This window comes from Rissa tridactyla, chromosome 27, assembly GCF_028500815.1.
Source record: "Rissa tridactyla isolate bRisTri1 chromosome 27, bRisTri1.patW.cur.20221130, whole genome shotgun sequence".
NCBI classification, from domain to species: Eukaryota; Metazoa; Chordata; class Aves; order Charadriiformes; family Laridae; genus Rissa; species Rissa tridactyla.
The window spans coordinates 225,867-243,093 of NC_071492.1; the positions used below are offsets into that span (position 1 = coordinate 225,867).

Here is a 17,227-nt window from a genome sequence, read left to right on the forward strand (position 1 = left end):
CGGCGGCGGAACAGGGGCGGGCGGCGGTGGCGAATCTGCGGGCCGGGCCGGTGGCGGGGTTCTCCGCCGCACTTTCGCCACGGCGGGAGGCGCGGGGAGGCGGCGCCCAGCGGGAGGAAGAAAAAGAAGGAAGACGCGCGGAAAAAAAGCCATTGAGCCCCACGAACCGACCCCGGAGCCTGGTGTATCGTGCCTCGTCCCCCTCGCTCCCGGTATCGCGAATCTGCGGCGGCGAACGAGCAGCCCGCGGCAGAGCCGCCCGCCCGGCGCGCTGCGCATGCGCGGCCGCCCCACGCGCCACCGGCGGCCTCAGGCGGGAACGGGGACGCGGCCCGGCGGTACGGGGTGTCCCCCGCCGTGGGGGCCGTCGGGTCTGTGGGGTGTCGTGTGGGGCTGGGAGGGTCTATAAGGGGGGCAGGGACCTGGGGGGGCACTGGGAGCCGTGTTGAGGGCGGGGGGATCTCTGTGGGGGGGCTATAAGGGGTATTGGGAGCTATAAGGGGGGGCAGTGACCTGGGGGGGGGGCACTGGGACCCCTGTTGAGAGCGAGGGGTGTATAAGGTGTATAAGGAGCTATAAGGGGGAACAGGGACCTGTGGGGGGGGGGCACTGGGAGCCCTGTTGAGGGCGGGGGGATCTCTGTGGGGGGTCTATAAGGAGCTGTAAGGGGGGGGCAGGGACCTGGCTGGGGGGGGAGGCACTGAGAGCCCTATGTAGAGTGGGGGAGGGACCTTTGGGGGTCATGGGACTGGGGGGGGGGGAGGTGTCACTATGGGAGGCATATGGGAGTGGAGGAGCTCTGGAGTGGGGAGTGGAGGTTACTGGGGGGTTTGGGCGACTCTGTGGGGCTCGGGAGGGGGATTATGGGGGGGAGCTTTTGGAGATCCTGGGGGGTACAGAGGGGTGCGTGGGGCTGGGGGTCTGTTTGGGGACCAGGAAGCCTCATGGGGGGCGGGGGGGATAAGGCTTGGGAATGTTGGGGGCCCCGTGGGGGGACATACGACACGTGTAGGGTGTCAAGGGCTCGGGGAGGTGTGTAAAGGGGGCTGGAGGAGCAAGTGGGGGCTTTTGGGGTTCCACAGGGTGGGGGTGTCACAGGGATCCAGCTCCTGGCAGGGGACGGAGGCTATAAGTGACCACCCCCCCCTTTTTCTCCCCCCCCCAGGAGCCACCATGCCGGTACCAGTGCCGGTGGGGGTCCTGCGGCTGCCACGGGGCCCTGACGGCTGCAGCCGGGGTTTCAGCCCCACTTCGCTCCGGTTCCAGGCGCTGCTGGGGGGGGACACGGTGGCGGCGCAGGGGGCGCGGGCAGCCCTGAGGCAGCGGTACCTGCGGGGGCTGGCGGCCGCCCGGGGCCGCCCCACGCGGTTCTGCCTGCGGGCGGGGGTCCAGGTGGATGCCGTCTTCGGCGCTGCCGACGTGGAGGCCGTGGCCTTCCAGGTGGACGCCCTGCGGACCCCCCTGGGGGTGCAGGCGGCCGCCCTGCTGCGCTGCGCCGACGTCCTCGCCTACTCCTTCCTCCTCGACTGACCAGTAATTTTTTTTTTTTTTTTTTTAAAAAAAACCCCAACCTTTTCTGACCGTAATTACAACTACATGGCGATGGGGGAGGATTCGGGTTTTCTATCTTTATTTGCCGTCAGCAGAACCGTTGCTGTCTGCATCAGTGCCGGTAGTGAGGGCTCCGGGAGCGGGATCGGGAGCGCCTGCGGAGGAGCGGAGAGGGGTGGGTGAGAGCGAGGGGGTCCCGGGGGAGCTGTGGCTGCCAGGACACCCCCACTTGGGGGGGGGGGGGGGGGGGGGGGAGAGGGGAACGTACCTCCGAGAGGAGCTGTATTCCCGACCTGCAAGGCAGAGGGGACACACTCAGGTGACGCTGTGACCCGCCACAGCCCCTTTTCCACCCATTTTTCCCCCAGAATACAGCAGCTTTTCTTTCCCACCCCACAAAGACATGCTGGGGGAGGTGTGCGGGGGGGGTTATCCACCGAACCCCTTCGCCCCCCCCCTCGCATCGGTGGTGGGCTCTGGGTGAGCTGGCACTCACCATAGCGTGGGGAAGGGGACGGGGACCGGCTCTGCCGGCTGTACTGCCTCTCCCACTCCTCCCGCTCCTTCTCCCGGCGCTCTCGCTCCCTGCCGAGAAATAAGACGAGACGGGGTTGGGTGCGGGGGTGGGGGGAAAATCACACTGCAGCCCGGACCCACCGGATCCACTAAAGGGCTGGGAAAAGATTTACTTCATGCGGATCTTCCGGGCCATGGCCCGTAGCTCGTCCTCCCGCTCCTGCAAGAGAAGAGCGTCTCGTTAATTGGCTTCATTAACGGGGCTGGGCACATGGTGCCAGCCTGGCATCCCTGCACCTTCCCTTACCTGTCTCTCGTGCTCCTGTTGCAGCATTTTTTCCTGTGCCGCCTTTTTATCGGCTTTAACTGTTCAAAGATAAGAGGGGGGTGAGAGGGGGCCAGGAAGGGGGCCGGGGGCAGGGGGGGGGCGCGGGCGCTGCTTACACTGACGGTTCAGCGCCTTCTGCATGCGCAGCTTCAGCTTCTCCTGCGGCGTCAGCTTGGGCTGCAAACAAACCAGAGCCGCGTGTGAAGGCGGGTGGTGGGGGACGACGACGACGACAAGGACACGGTGCAGCCACGCTGGCCCGGCCTGGGGACCACCCCAGGCTCCCCCCACCCCACGGCAGACACCGGCTTCGAGCGCCGGATCCGGGTACCACCACCCGCCTTGCCATGGTGACACCTCTGCGCCCCCCCCGAGCCCCTCTGCGGGGTCCGAGTCTCCCTTGCCCACATCGCCGGGGGCTTCGTTCATGTCCGCACCCTGTCCCCGAGCAGCGGGGACCTCACGTGTCACCCGTGGGTGCTGCGGGGACGAATGCTGGCGTTTGGAAGCATGAGCCGCTCCCCACCAGAACCGCTCCCCACCGGAGCGCCCACAGCCCTGGGAGGCAGCATCTGCACCGGGAACACGCGGGCACGGCCCGAAGGCACTTGGGAACCCCAGGGACAGCCTGAGGGGCACGGAGGGGCCCGTGGAGCCAGAGAGGAGCGCTGTGCCCTGCACCCCCTCAGCAGCCCCCCTTTGAGAGGGGCGAGGGGCTCTGCCAGCCCCCTGCCACCGCCTCCTTGCAGCAGCGTGAGGACCCACCAGGCATGGGGACAGCCACTGGTGACAGCCTGGACCCAGCACAGCAGGGCAGGCAGCCCCTGGCTTTGGCACAGACGGCACCCAGTGCCAGACGGATCCCCGGGGTCCCCGCTGCCCCCCGCCCGCCCGCAGCCGGGACTGCCCCGAGCGGCCCGTGGCCCCGCTCCTGCCCGGCAGCCTCCCAGCTCCAAGGAGGGAGCAGGATTGGTGCCCAGCTGAGGAGGGGGACGCAACGGGTCACGGGGGCACCTGGCACCAGTCCCGGCACCTCTGCCAGCCCATCCACCACCGTGTCCCTGAGCCTGCTCTGCAGTGATGCCAATTAAACAGGTGAGGTTAAATTCTTACTGACTTTGGCAGCTCCTGTCTCTTTACCAGCAGCAGTGTCAGCCCTGAAAGGGGAGAAAGAGCACGGGGATCAGTGCAGGGGGCACGGCGCGAGGGCTGCTTATGCCCCCCCCCCGCCAAGGCTGTCCCCGGCTCTTCCCCTCCCTCACTTTTTCAGTTTCTCCCCCACGGCGGGCGACGCTGCGGGCCTCGGTGGTTTCTCTCGCACCGGAGACACCGACTTGCTGCGGCTCCGCGAATCGCTGGGACTTCGGCTGCTCTGGCTGCTGCTCCAGTGGCGGCTGGACCTGGCGCCTCGCCGGTAGCGCTCCCCAGACCTGGAACGGCTCCTGCGCGCAGGGAGTCACGGTCACGGGGGACGTCAGGGGGGCACCCAAAGGCTGACTGGGGCCTCCCCACCCCAGCAGCGAGTGGAGACAGTGCTGGGGGAGCTCACAGCATCCTGCAGCCCCTGGGGTGAACCCACCCACTAGCGGGGTGAGCAATGGGACATTTTCACCTTGATCTAACACTGGCGAGATCTTTTTTGGATACAGGGACCAGTGCGGGACGCCCAGCAACAAACTGGGACCAGCCTGGCAGGGGCTAAAGCACCCAGCGGAAGGAAGAGGCTGAGCCACGTGGGCTTGTATGGCCCGAAGAGGCGGTGGAGGGGACGCATCTGGGCGATGAGCCACCAGTAAAACTCACCATGGGGGTGGCCAGTGAAGAACTGGGGCGAAACAGGCAGAAACTGGGACAGCCGAGGGCAGAGCTCACCTGGAGCGGCGGCGGGAGCTGTAGCGGTACCCCCGGTCAGGGGAATAGGATCTGGAGCGGCGCCAGCTGTCCCGCGAGCCCCCTCCCGAGTAGCGGCGGCTGCGGCTGCGGGAGCGCGAGTAGCGGCGGCTGCGGGAGCGGCAGTAGCGGCTGGAGCGGTGGTAGCCGCCACCTCGGTGCGAACGGGAGCTGGAGCGGGAGCTGGAGGATGAGGAGGAGGACGGGGAGGTGGAAGAGGATGAGGAGCGTCTCCTGGAAGGGACACATGGGACAAGCCATTGGCACACGGGAGGAGCAAGGAAGGGCTGGGACCATCACTGGCCCCAGCACCGGGTGGTGCCACAGGGCAGGGGCACGGCTGGACCCTGCCAACAGCCCCCGGGGGCACCTCTCCCCTGCCCCGCACCGGCATTGTGCCTCCAGGCATGGCTGGAATGACCCCGGAGCTGCCCAGTCCTCTGCCAAGGGGCTCCTTTTGGGGTCAGCAACCCCCCCCGGACCCCCAGCCGTGACAGGAAAGGGACTGCGACGGCCACCCCGATTCCCTTCTCGAGCTCTCCAGGAGCTGGCAAGATGCTCTCTCTCTTTTAGGGCAGGAGGCATCTCGACTCACACCCAAATTCCAGCCTCCCTCCCCCCAACCCGGCCCATCTCCAGGAAGACCCAGAGATGCCACGAAGATCCTGTCTGAGCTGGCCAGCACTGCGCCGGCACTGCGGCAGAACCAGGACGGGCACGCATCCTGCGCGGCAACACGATGGAGAACCCCACCCGCTCCTTCCCACCGCGTTCCCCCTCCTCAAGAAGTGCCAGCCACGGCTTCGGTAGCTCGCCCGGCCCACTGCCGCCATGCCTCTGCGGGTAAGGGTTGGGAAAGCGAGCCAGATGGGAGAGTTACCGACCGGGACGAGGTGCTATGACCTGCCGCAGCGCTGCCCGGCTGCCCTGGGGCAGAGCGCTGTTTGCCAAGCGTGGTGGCTTTTCCAGAGACACCGCCAGCTTGTGCGGATGCCGCCGCCGCTTCCTCATCGCTGCCACCAAAGCTGGTGATGAAGGTGATCTTCTCCTCGTGGCCGGGAGATGGGGTACGGGAACGGGAGCGGGATTCGGAGGTGGACTCCGAAGGGGAGCTGTGAAGCAGCGAGGAGGAGGTGGCTTCAGCCGCTGAAAACGCTCCCTCCCCAAAAAAGGCAGATGCCAGGTCCCCACTGGCCGTGGGCACCTGCAAGAAGGGGATGTCCCCAGCCTGGAGAACTCCTTTGTCCCGAGGCCGCGGCCACTCACCGTTTGTAGGGATCGTAGGTGGGGCTGTCTCTCCGTGCATAGCTGCGAGAGGAGAGGGCAGTAGGGAAAGAGAAATCGGGAAATCTGTGGGACGTCACCAGGGGACGGAGCCCCCAGGACCCCAGACAAACTGGCACGGGCAACGCCGGGGACAGAGCAGGGAGGAGCCGCCTGGGACAGACAGGAGCAGCCCAGAGCCACGGCCGAGCTCTGGGAACCCTGTCTTGGCCGCCGGGCCGGGGAGCTCACCTCGGAGGGCTGATCTTCCTCCCTTTCAAGCGTTTCTCCCTGAACTCCCTCCTCTGGCGGCGAGAGCGACGGCCCTAGGAGAGCAGCCTGAGCTAAGAGACGGCACCGGCTGGCGAGAAGCCGCCCCAAGCGTTTGCAGGGCCCCCTCGGGATGCAGAAGTGTCACCACCAGCACTGGGGGGCCACGGCACCCGCACGGGCCAGCCTGGTGCCCTGGGAGGCTACCGGCCAGCCAAGGCTCACAGTGGGAGGGGGAAGAGCTGGCCGGAGCTCCCCTTACCGAGTACATCGCCTTTTCCTCTTCCAGGGCTTTGGCGTTTTTAATAGCTTCTGCCTCCTCTTTGTCCTTCCGTAACATCCTTTCCACCCCCCCCAAAAAAAAAAAGAGAGACCCTCAATAGCAGCCTACCGGCCAGCACCCCACAAGGGAGCACATGCTTGTGGGAGGTTTTTGAGGACCCCCATCCTAACGAAAGGCACGTCTGCAAAGGATTCAGCCCCCAGTGAGAAGGAGAGGCCCTGGGGAGGCTCCACCAGGCTCCCAGAGCTCTCCCCGGCTGTCCCGGCTGCCGGCCCTACCTGACAAAGTCCCCCTCCGCCATGCCGTACGTGGTCGCCTGCTTGTTCAGGTCAGCCACCTGCTCCTGGTTCAGCTCATCCACATCCACTTCCACATCTGTGGGCAGAGCGTGGGCAGCTCAGCGCGCCCGGAGCCCCCCCCCACCCCGCGGCAAGGCACATCTGCCAAACCGGGGCGAAGCAGCCCAGCGAGGGAGGGCCGTTACCGATATCGGGGATGACTTCATCCTCATCCGTGTTGCTGTCTTCCTCAGAGTCTTCCTCCTCCCCCCGCTTCTCCAAGGAGTTCTCGAGCTCAGCCACGGTGCTGTCCTCATACGTGTAGCCGATAGAGGCCTTTTTCTCCGCCAGCCTGGGCACAGATACGTTTAGCCCCTGCCCGCCTCTCCCCTCCGGCGCGGCAGCTCCATGCCAGCAAAGGCGGCATCGGGGCAGAAAGTTTCCTCGGGAAGAAACTTCCTCTGCCTCCCTCATCAGCCACCGCTGCTCCGCTCAGCCCCAGGACAGCCTCGCGGCCACAGCAACGGCCACGGGACAGACATTTCAGCACAGAGACACAGGGGACAACTTCAGAGGGTCACCGAGAGCAGCCAAGGAAGGATGGTGCAGCCAGTGGCTGCTCAGTCCCACCCCGGTAGAGGGGAAACTGGGACCAGTTGAAGAGTGGGTGCTTCGGAGACCCCGGAGCCGCGGTCCCAGCACAGCCCCCGAGGACAGGGACACGACAGCCACCCTCTGTCACCTCTGCTCACACTCACTTCTTTTTTTCATCTTCGTTTGGCTTCTGGAGTCCCCCGTAGAGCTCATCAATGTAGATCTGGTAGAGACACTGCTCCTCCGAGACTGCAACCACACAGGGAAGGTACCAGCTTGCTTCACGCCCACTTGAGAGACAGCAGCTCCGAGAGCTGACTAACCGCAGCTCGTTAGACGGGATGCAGCTCTCCCAGTTCCGTGCCACCCCCAGAGCAGGGACGAGACCATCCCCTTGCCCTTCGGTTGGCACCACGTCAAGCCGCGTCCTGGACAAGCTCGCATTTCCCCCGAATTGTGGGGGTTCACCCTGTCTCAGCAGAGCCCCGACCCTCCCGCCTGCACAAGACACTTACTGCCAGCAAAGTCGTTCTGCACCAGGCCTCGGTACCGCTCGTAGTTACACTTTCTCTCGTCAGACTCCTGCTCAGGGGAGCTGGAAAGGAGGAGATGCAGCTTTTGGTGCTCACAAGCCTCTGGGGAGACGGAGGCTCCCCTCTCCCTGGGTGTTTTGGACCGCGGAAAAACCATGGCCCCTTTCTGCTCGGATAAGCAAGATCGAATTCCTCACTGCACAGGTTTTGCAGGCAGAGGATCACGTGCTGGTCTGGGATTCCCTTAAAAAACCCAGCAAAGGGGCTGAACTGCTCTCCAGAGCTTGTGCCGAGGCCGGAGAGGGTAAGCAGGTGCTGGAGCAGCAGCAAGCAGGGGTAGGACGGGACTGCTCTCCACAGAGCCAGCCCCAGCCCTGGGGGAAAAATTTGCCTTCCGTCCCATCCCTGCTCGAAGCAGGACCGACTCCCGCAGCCCGCTCCAGCTGGGCGACGCCTCTCTCCAGAGACAAGAGACCGAGACCCCACCAGCCTCCGGGGGTTGTGCTGGTACTTACTTAACACCCTCAGCCTAATTTTGACCTTTTCGTCATACCCTCTTAGTGCAGACCTCTGCAAAAACCTCAGCTCCGTCCTCTCCAACGTTTTAGGTACGGAAAAGCTGCTGCAGGGTTGCCCTTCACCCCACGCTCCAGCCCTACCCGTCCCTCTGTGCTCGCTCCACCTTATCCTCCGGCTACTGGGAGCTCCACACTGGTCCCAGTCCATAAAGTCTAAAAAGCAGCCCTGCCCGCCCTGCAGCGACCCCAGCCAGGCTCGCAGGCGATGAAACCTCAGGCAACCGCTCCAAAACAGACCCAAGAAGGCCTGACGCGGACCCGGCAGCTCCTGTCGCAGCGGGGTGCCCTGGTGCCCCTCAGCTTACATGGGGTTCAGCAGGGGCGGGGTGTACATGGGGATATAGTCCAGGTGCGCCCGCACATCGAAGCGGTCGATCATGTTGTTCGTGTCCCCCTGCCAGGGCATCCTGTGGGGAGAGAGAGGTCGTCAGGGCTGGGGGGCAGCCAGAGACACACCCCCCCCCCCCCAAAAACCTGCACAAACCCCGCCTTGACCTTGAGCACCGGCGGGAACACTTGGCTCTCTGGCATTAGTCACTCCCAAACAGGGAGGGAGGAACCAACATCTCCTAGAAGCTCTGGGGGAGGAGGAGCTGAGTCCTCTTTGATGGGCAGAAACCAGCCCCGATTTAATTTCCCGGGGGGCTGAGCTATGAGGAGCCAAGCAACTGGGAACGTGCTTCTGGCTGGGCAAAAAGCCCTCCCCCCCACCCCCCGCCGTTCACCCCTGAACCCTTGCCGTAAGGCTCAGCGCCTCTCAAAGATGCTGCGTCTGCACCAGAACCCCTGGGGAAGGCGACGCTTTCGGCAAGGCACCGATCACTCCTCCCGAACCCCCTCGCCGGCCCAGGGAGCAGCACGAGACGCCTCCTGCCCAGCGCGGGGCTACTCACATGTTGACGGGGCTCTCAGCGGCCAACGCAACGGCCGAGTCCAGGTGGACCTTGCAGGCCCGGCCGTGCACCTGTAGAAACTGGGCCGGATCCTTTTTCTAGGAGAAGTAGAAAACCCCAGGGTTAGAGAAAAGGGGGGGGGGGGGGGGGGGAAACAAAAAAAAACCCAACAGAGTAAAAACTCTGAGGGCAAGAAAAAAGGGAGAAGGAACCCTGAGCCTTGGGGAAAAGAGGGAGCGGGAGCCCCAAACCTCAGGAAAGGGGGGAGCCCCAAGCCTCCAGCACTGGAGAAAAGGGCAAGTCGGGATCCCTGAACCTCAGGAAAAAGGGGGAGCGAGAGCCTCGGGTAAGAGAAGGTGCAGGAGCCCTGAGCCTCAAGGAAAAGGGGGAGAACAAAGGGGGGTGCCTTTGCCTGCGCGGGCTTAGGACGCCCACCCAGGGGTACCCCCGCGGGGTCCCCGGGGAGGGGAGGCAGCAGCGAGCACCGCAGCTCCTTTATCCCTCACTCTTCCAGCCCCAACACCAGCCACGAAGCGCCCAGGCAGTTCCCCAACACCCCGGGGCATGTCCCACGTCGGGGCCCATTGAGGGATGGTCGGGGGCTACCACTGTCCCTGGGGAGGGCGACGAGGCCAGGGACACTCACGATCTTCTCGTAGTACTCCCTGCGGCGCTCCGCTCGCTTCTTGTAGTCCACCATCATCCCCCGCAGCTTGCGCTCATGCTTGCGGGCTTCGTGCCACATCCTGGCGTCCCCCAGCTGCCACCGAGCCGGGGGGGGGGCTCCTGCCGGGCACCGAGGAGGAGACAGCGGCGCCGAGACAGCTGTTCCCTGCCTGAGGGCGGAGGGGCTGCGTTAGGGGACACGGAGTGACCGAGGAGACCGGGGAGCGTGTGTGTGTGTGGGGGGGACCCCTGGGTGACGGGGGGACACCGGGCACACCCGCGGTGGGGAGGTAACGGGCGAATGGGGGGGGGGGGGGCAGCGGCGCACAGACACTGGGGAAGGGGGAGCCCCGGCACACCGCGGGGGACGTGGCGGGGGGGGGAAGACATCGGGCAGCTCTGGTGGAGATGGGGGCGACACACCGGGCACTCTCCGGGGCGGACGCGGGGGAAGACGACACGGACAACTCCCGGGGCCGGATGGCGGGGGATACCGGGCGCCCCCCGGGGCGGAGACAAGGGAGGCCGCGGGCGCAGGCCCCGGAGAAGGCCCGGCGCGGAAACCCCGACCGCGCCTCACCGTGATCGGGAGCCGCAACCCCGGTGGGTGGGGAGAACCCCCGGGGGGCTGAGGAAGGGCACACGCGGGGGGAGGCGACCCGGCCGCCATTAAACACTCACCGCCGGGCCAACGGCCGTGGGGCGACCCGGAACCGGAAGTGAGGGCACGGGGGAGGGGCGGGGAAAAGGGTCAGAACGCTGCGCATTAGGGGCAGGCGTGTGACGTCACGGAAGGGCGGGGCCTCGGGGGTACCGCCCCCGGGGGCGGGTCCGCGCAGCCGGTGCCGGTGCCGGTGCCGGTGCCGGTGCCGGTGCCGGTGCCGGTGCCGGTGCCGGGCCTAGGGCTGCACCGGGCCAGGCCGGTCCCGGTCCCAGTGCTCAGGGGTTACCGGCCAGGCCGCTCCGGTGCTGGTCCCAGTCCTCAGGTGATACTGGGCCAGGCCGCTCCCGGTGCCGGTCCCAGCCGAGGGCTGCACTGGGCCAGGCCAGTCCCGCTGCCGGTCCCAGTCCTCAGGGGATACTGGGCCAGGCCGGTCCCGGTGCCTGTCCCAGGCCCAGGGCTGCACCGGGCCAGGCCAGGCCCAGTGCCAGTTCCAGTCCCAGGTCTATACTGGGCCGGGCTGGTCCCAGGCCCAGTCCTTGGGCTGTATTTGGACAGACCTGTCCTGGTTCTTGCCCCACTCCCAGGGCTGTTCTGGGCCGCAGTGGTCCCAATCCCGCGCTGGGCAAACTGGTCCTGGTGCCCCACCCAGGCTGTGGCCGGGGTTCCCCCATGGGGACTTCCACTGGGAACCAGTTCTCCCAGTATCCCCCGTGTCCACTTTCCCCCCCCAGGGCAGGACGAGGCGGGTGACAGAGTCCATGGCTTTATTCCCCCCCAACCCCATCGCACAGGGACCCAAAGGACTGGGGTGGTGGCACGTGTTCCCCCTCCCTGGGGGCCACCCTGTGGCCCCCCCAGGGCCACTGGAGGGTGTCCCCCCCCATAAATATAGTGCAAAGCGGCTTGACTGAGGGGGGAAATCCTTCCGGGGGGCTCGGTGCCGCCCCGGCGGGGCCAGCCGGCCCGGGGCGGGGGGGGGGGGGGGGCAAGGGGGCCCCCCGAGCTCAGAGAGGGGAGGGCTACTGGGGTGCTGGGGGGGCTCAGACGTCTCCGAGGCGCAGGTCGGTGTCCTTGTAGTGGCCGGGGAACATGTGGGTGCCCACCAGGCTGGCAGTGGGGTGGGGGTCGGTGGGGGGGAAGGGGGGGGCACGGGGGGGAGAGCCGTAGGGCTCGGACAGCAGTTCGGGGCCCAGGCAGGCCGGGAAGTCCGTGGGGGTGTATGGGGGGGGCAGCCCCTCGCGGTGGCCCGGTGGGGACACGAAAGGGACGTAGAGCTGGGACAGGGTGTCGAAGGACTCTGGCTCCCCGGTGAAGAAGGCAAAGGCATCTTCTGTGGGGAGAAAGAGGGGTCAGAGAGGGTCGGGGGGGGGACCAGGTGGGCCCTTCCGACCCCCCAGCACACTTATGGGGTGACACCAGGGCTGCAGGGGGGGGACCCAGGGCAGCTCCCCACCCTGAGGATGACCCCAGGACCATGGAGGGCTTGGGGACCTCTCCCAACCCTGGGGGGACCCATCTAACATGGGGGGGGGGTGTCCTGGGGAGCCCTACCAACTCCAGGGGTGACCCTGAACCCAGGGGGGACCTGGGGGACGCTGGGCAGGACCCAGGGCTGCGTGGGGGCTTGGAGACCTCTGCCAACCCTGGGGGTGACCCTGGGGCCTTAGGGGGTCCCTGGAGCCTCTCCCAACCCCAGGGCTGACCTGGAGACATCTCCCACCCTTTGCAGGGGGTGCTCTTCTGACCCCAAGTCATGCCAAACCGTCCCTCCCCCACCTCTGCCATGGAGGACATCCACCCCTGTATCCCCCCGCCCTGGCTTTCCCCTTCCCAGGACCCACCTGCCACCGTCAGCGGTGCAAAGTGATCCATGTATCCCGGCGGCTTCTTCCTCCTCTTGGCTTCGATCCCGTAGGGATCTGCGGGGCCGGGGAGAGGGGAGCAGAGTGAGGGGAGCAGCCCAGGAAGGGGGGCTGGTGCTGGGGTGCCCCTCAGGAAGCCTTCTCCCCTCCGGGGGGGGGCCCTGCTGGCACCCACCTGAGCCCGAGAGCTCCTCCAGGACGTCGGGCATCCCCCGCTTCCGCTTCACGTTCACCCCATAGGCATCTGCGGGGAGGGGTGGGGGTGAGCCAGGGCCTCCCCCGGGGTCCCTCCCACCCCCTCAGCCTTGTCCCCACGCTGGGAGCCTGTCCCCAGCCTGGAGAGAGCCGTCCCCATCCCACAGGCCTCATATTCCCGTTTCCATCCCAAATCCCCAGCCCAGGTGGGCTGTCCCCATCCCGCGGGCCACATCCCAACCCCGGGGGGTCCTGTCCCCACTCTGTGTCCCCATCCCAGTGGCCTGTCCCCAATCCCATGGGCTATGACTGACATCTCAGCAGGGTGTCCCCACTCCCTCTGATCCCTTTCCAAGCGTCCCGTCCCCATCCCAGGTGGGCTGTCCCCATCCCACGGGCCACATCCCAACCCCGGGGGTCCTGTCCCCATCCCAGGGGCCTCTTGTCCCCCTCGCAGGGCAGTGGCCGCGCAGGTACCGTGGTCCTTGGGCAGGTAGGTGAAGCGGAAGGACTCGCTGCAGACGCTGTCAGTGAGCCGCTGCAGGAAGACCTCCACCTCCACGGGCTCAGCCAGCTCCAGGTGCTGGTAGGGCGGCGTCTTGAAGACGATGGCGACCTGGCGGTGAACGTCGGCCTGCGAGAAGTCTGCCCGCGCCTCCCACGTCTCCTTCCGGAAAACCACCGCGATGTCCTCTGTGGTAATTGGGGCGGGAGGGGGGGAATCAGCAAGGCAGCGGGGGCCACCCCTCCAGCCCTCAAAGTCACTTACCGACATCTGGGGCCCCCCACTCCAGCACCCTGAGGTACCCTCCCCTCCTGCACCCAGGTCCCCCCTTCCTGCCTTCTACGCCTCCCACAAGCAGCCAAGATGGCTCCATCATGACTTGGGGTCTTCTCTCTGGTGCTAGGCCCCCTCCCTCCAGCCCAGGGGCCCTTCCCCTACAGCGGAGGGGCTGGGAGGCTGCAGGACCCCTTTGCTCCCCCCTCTAGCACCCACAGTTCCCCCTCCAGCACCCAGGAGCGTTTAGGAGCCCGGGGGAGGTGGCAGCTCACAGCTCCCAACCCCATTTGGACCCTCTGCAAAACTTTCCAGCAGCTCCGGCATTCATCATCCTCCTTCACCCCCATCCTGGCTTCCTGGGGGGTAATTTGGCCCCCGAAAGATGCCCTCGGGGTTACGGGGCTGCCAGCTCCCCCCCCCCTACCTTTTTGGACCTTGTCACAGAGTAGGTAGAGCTCCTCGCCACCCGTGCAGGGACCGCTCTCCTTGTTCATCCGGCAGATCCGCAGCTCCGAGGTGTTGGTGGACTCTGCGGGCAGCGTCACGGCTCAGGCTGGGAGCCGGCTCCCAAACCGCCCCAGCAGCGCGCCGGGGCCAGGCCTCAGACTGCGCCAGAGCACCGCGACCAGGCTCGGGCACCGGGGCCATTCCTGTCAGTATCATCTCCTCCCGACCAGCCCTCGCGCTGGGTACCAGCCCCGTGGGATGCAGGTGACCACCCCACCCTGGGCACAGGGGACAAACCCCCACCAGCGATGTGGGACTAACCCTGGCCAAAGCCCGCAGCCTTGAGCCCAGCCCTGGTGTGGAACTGGATGCAGTCTCTCCACCCACCCCATCCCAGACCAGAGAAGGTTCTGGGGGTCCGGTGGCCCCACCGGGGACATGGACACACCCCCCCCCCCCCCACCGCCACATACTCTTGTCGAAGATGGGCTCTGAGAGCACTGGGCTGAGGTGCCGTGTCTGCCCGGAGCCGTCCTTGTAGGAGGCCTGGAAGCAGATCCTCACCACGTTCATGTCCACCTCCTGATGGTTCTTGAGGGAACCAGCTTGGGGAGAGGAGAGGGGATGGTCAGTGGCTCCATAGGGAGGGGTTGGGGACATCCCCATGGGACCCGGAACCCCTGCAGCGATAGGTTCTCAGCCCCTAAAAACGGCTCCGCTTGAGCCCCCCCCACCTTTGAAGGGGTCAATGCCCAACTGCAGCTTTTTCTCTATCGCCGCCTCGATCTCCTTCTTCTTCACGCACTGGATGCCCAGGTTGCTAAAGCTGCCGGGGAGCAGAGATGTGCTGGGGAGGCAGTTCCCTCCATCCAAAACCCCAGGGAACCCGGGCATCCTGTCCCTCCCAGCCTCCCACTGCCCAGGGAACCCCCCAAAACCCAGCCCTCAGCACGAGCTGATGCTGGCGTCCCAGTGCAAGGTCTCGGACACAGCCCGGCACAGCTCCCCGTCAGCAGTGGGACTCATCCTGCCATCGTCTACCTGTGCTTGGGGTTTGTCTGGGGCTTGAGGACGACCTCACAGAGCCCGTTGCTGCAGTCCTTGCCCACCAGGCCATGGGGGTGGACGCGGTAGGGCCAGTCCTTCCACACCAAACACGCCGTCACCTTCACCTCGGGGATCGTATGGCAGTTCCGCAGCTGGGGAGACACGAGCTGTCAGCACAACCCCAGGTACTACACCGACACGGGGGGGGGGCCCGTGCCCAGACAAATGGAGGGGGGGGAAAGTGCTCCAGCACCTACTGGGGTCTGACCACCTCCCCCCATGAGGCCCTGGCACTACCCCACTGAGGCTGGGCACCTTCCAGCACCCAGCTGGCACCCACCACCCCGGGGAGACATGAGCCATCAGCACCTCCCACCATAGGAGGCCCCTACGCTCAAGGATGGGCGCTGAGCACCCCGACACTTCTGGGGCTCACACTTCCCCCCCCCGGCATCCACGGGGCTCTGGCAACCCCACGGAACTCTTCTGCCACCCCCAAGCCTCAGCCCGCCCACCCTGGGCTGCATCCGAGCCACTCACCTCGATGGCCGGCAGTGTCTTGCTGGCGTCGGTGCTGCTCTCGCCCAGGATGCTGCCGGCCGAGCGGCCCTCGCACTCGTAGCGGAATCGCATGCCCCGCTGCTTGGGCTGCTCCGTGATCACCAGCTTGGGCGGCTCCAGCAGCTCCTCCAGCTGGTCCTTGCTGTGCCCGGCAGCCGGAGACCAGCGGTGCCGCCCGCCAGCGCCTGTTGTGCCCCGCGGCACCAGCTTGGGCGACAGCGAGAGGGTGCTGAGGCTCTGGGTGAGCTGCGGGGACCGCGTGTTGGCCGGCAGCACCGCCACACCATAAGGCGCCAGCCCGGCTGCCAGTGGGCAGGGCTCAGCCGGGCGCAGCGGCCGGGTGGCCACCATGGGGCTGGAGCCACGGGCCACCAACTTGGCTGAGCCTTTGGGCAGCACTTTAGGCAGGGCAGGAGCTGGATCCGGCTGGAAGCCATCCTCCTTCATGACCTCTTCAATGATCTCTGTGGGATGAGGAGGGCTTCAGGGCAGCCCCGGGATGGGGAGGACCCCGAGTCCTCGCTGAGACCCCTCTGGGCCTGCCGTGAGCCCCCATTTGCCCTGAGCCAGGGGATGGGACAGGACTAGCCAGATCCTGCCTTCGTTCCATCTACAAATGCCTTCTTTGTGCAGGAGGGACGAGATGCCCCATCCCCTACCCTGCACCCCATCGCATTCCCGCGGGGGGTTCATTGCTTCACGGCACACAGCTCTGCACCCTAAATCCTGCTCACGGCCCCCGGAAGGATGGATTCGGCCAGTCTAGGCACACGGGGCAGGGGGGCCCATCGCTGGCTCCGTCACCTGAGGCTCCAGGATCCTGCTCTGGCTGAGGTTCCCCAAAAACCTGCGGCAAAACTTACCAGCTGCCTGCGTACCCCAGGGTCCACTCACCTAAATCATCTGAAAAGACAAAATCCCCCCTGAGTCTCCCTCCACCACTTCCCCGACCCACGGGGGACACTGAGGGACACCCCCAGCCTGCAGGGGCCACGTTGGGGTCACCTCTGGTCCCAGGGTCCCAGCCCCCTGGGGAGCCCACCCGCCGCAGGAGGGGACAGCAGGATCCGGGGGGGGGGTGTAGGGGTTTTACCGGTCACAGGTGCGGCGTTTGCCATGGCCAGGCTGGGATCCTGCAGGGCAGCGCCTGTGGGGACACGTAACCGTCACCCCATGGAGCACGACTGGGGGTTGGGGCTCAGGGTCGCTCCCCCCACAGCAAAGGAATCAAAGTTCTCCCAGAAGAGGGACTGGGGCCTCCCCACGATCATGCCCCCCTCCCCCCCCAACAGCAATGAGGGGGTCCCCAGGGCCAGGATCCCCCCAAAGCAGGGATCTGCCCCCTCAGCCGGGATCAGGGGGGCCCTGGCACCATGACACCCCCCGGGGTCAGCGGCTGCCCACCCCTGAGGAGATGTCGGGGGATCCCAATCATACTTACTTGCCCCCCCCCCAGCTCTCTCCGGGCAGGAACCGGGGGTGGGCCCCGGGACCACGCCCCCCCTCGGTGACATCCCCCAGGGCAGGAACCGGGGGTCACCGGGCCCGCCTCCCCCCGGTGACGCCCGTTCCCCGGGCAAGGTCCGCCGGGTCACCCCCCAACAAGAAGGCACCGGCCCCCTCCATGCCGCAGGCCCGGGTACTCCCTGGGTAGGCTCCGATCCCCCCCCCCCCCGCCCCCCCAGCAGGTCCCGGTTGTGTCCCCCGCCCCAGGCGGGACCCGGCCCCCTCCTCCCCCAGGACAGGCCCCGGTCTCCCCTTGCAGACAGCCTCCCTCCTCCCGGTGCCGGGGCTCACCGAGCGGCAGGGCCATGTGGTGCCGGTGCCGGTGCCGGTGCCGGTGCCCCCACCCGCCCCCGAGGCCGCGCGGCCGCGGTAGCTGGAAATCCCCGCGCGGGCGGCGCCGCCATTGGCTGCCACCGCTGAGGTCACCGCCGCGGGGGCGGGCCGGGAAACCCCGGCGCGGCCGGCGCCGCCATTGGCCCGCCGTCGGTGACGTCACCGCGGCGGAGGCGGGGCTGGGAGCG

General features: G+C 66.7%; 3 protein-coding genes across 7 annotated transcripts; 1 reads left to right on the forward strand and 2 right to left on the reverse strand.

Annotated features, from left to right (window-relative positions):
* Nucleotides 1-12: 12 nt before the first annotated feature.
* Nucleotides 13-1,613, forward strand: GEMIN7 (gem nuclear organelle associated protein 7). Of its 2 annotated transcripts, none has more exons than XM_054183931.1 (2): nt 13-371; nt 1,166-1,613. In XM_054183931.1, exons 1-2 carry the CDS (start codon nt 278-280, stop codon nt 1,528-1,530), a joined length of 459 nt encoding a protein of 152 aa, XP_054039906.1. In that variant the 5' UTR covers nt 13-277; the 3' UTR covers nt 1,531-1,613. The 2 variants fall into 2 exon arrangements, with proteins under 2 accessions (XP_054039906.1, XP_054039907.1); XM_054183932.1 differs by having other exon boundaries at nt 13-338.
* On the reverse strand, nt 1,609-10,414 carry CLASRP (CLK4 associating serine/arginine rich protein). Of its 3 annotated transcripts, none has more exons than XM_054183929.1 (21): nt 10,325-10,414; nt 9,624-9,813; nt 8,978-9,075; nt 8,390-8,491; nt 7,489-7,568; nt 7,138-7,222; nt 6,586-6,731; nt 6,380-6,476; nt 6,081-6,159; nt 5,801-5,874; nt 5,552-5,593; nt 5,170-5,397; nt 4,268-4,519; nt 3,658-3,837; nt 3,513-3,552; nt 2,512-2,572; nt 2,375-2,433; nt 2,241-2,287; nt 2,048-2,136; nt 1,820-1,844; nt 1,609-1,706 (listed from the first exon to the last, which is right to left on the reverse strand). In XM_054183929.1, exons 1-21 carry the CDS (start codon nt 10,408-10,410, stop codon nt 1,664-1,666), a joined length of 2,103 nt encoding a protein of 700 aa, XP_054039904.1. In that variant the 5' UTR covers nt 10,411-10,414; the 3' UTR covers nt 1,609-1,663. The 3 variants fall into 3 exon arrangements, 2 of the variants coding, with proteins under 2 accessions (XP_054039904.1, XP_054039905.1); XM_054183930.1 differs by lacking the exon at nt 10,325-10,414 and adding an exon at nt 10,224-10,308; XR_008463521.1 differs by lacking the exons at nt 1,609-1,706; nt 1,820-1,844 and having other exon boundaries at nt 2,106-2,136; nt 3,509-3,552.
* An 875-nt stretch (nt 10,415-11,289) lies between these two features.
* RELB (RELB proto-oncogene, NF-kB subunit) lies at nt 11,290-17,153 on the reverse strand. Of its 2 annotated transcripts, none has more exons than XM_054183898.1 (11): nt 16,998-17,153; nt 16,294-16,347; nt 15,180-16,103; nt 14,634-14,791; nt 14,327-14,418; nt 14,066-14,197; nt 13,570-13,674; nt 12,842-13,057; nt 12,345-12,413; nt 12,149-12,226; nt 11,290-11,634 (listed from the first exon to the last, which is right to left on the reverse strand). In XM_054183898.1, the coding sequence occupies exons 3-11, from the start codon at nt 15,645-15,647 to the stop codon at nt 11,348-11,350; spliced, it is 1,605 nt and encodes a 534-aa protein (XP_054039873.1). In that variant the 5' UTR covers nt 15,648-16,103; nt 16,294-16,347; nt 16,998-17,153; the 3' UTR covers nt 11,290-11,347. The 2 variants fall into 2 exon arrangements, with proteins under 2 accessions (XP_054039873.1, XP_054039872.1); XM_054183897.1 differs by having other exon boundaries at nt 11,291-11,637.
* Between the last annotated feature and the right edge of the window lie 74 nt (nt 17,154-17,227).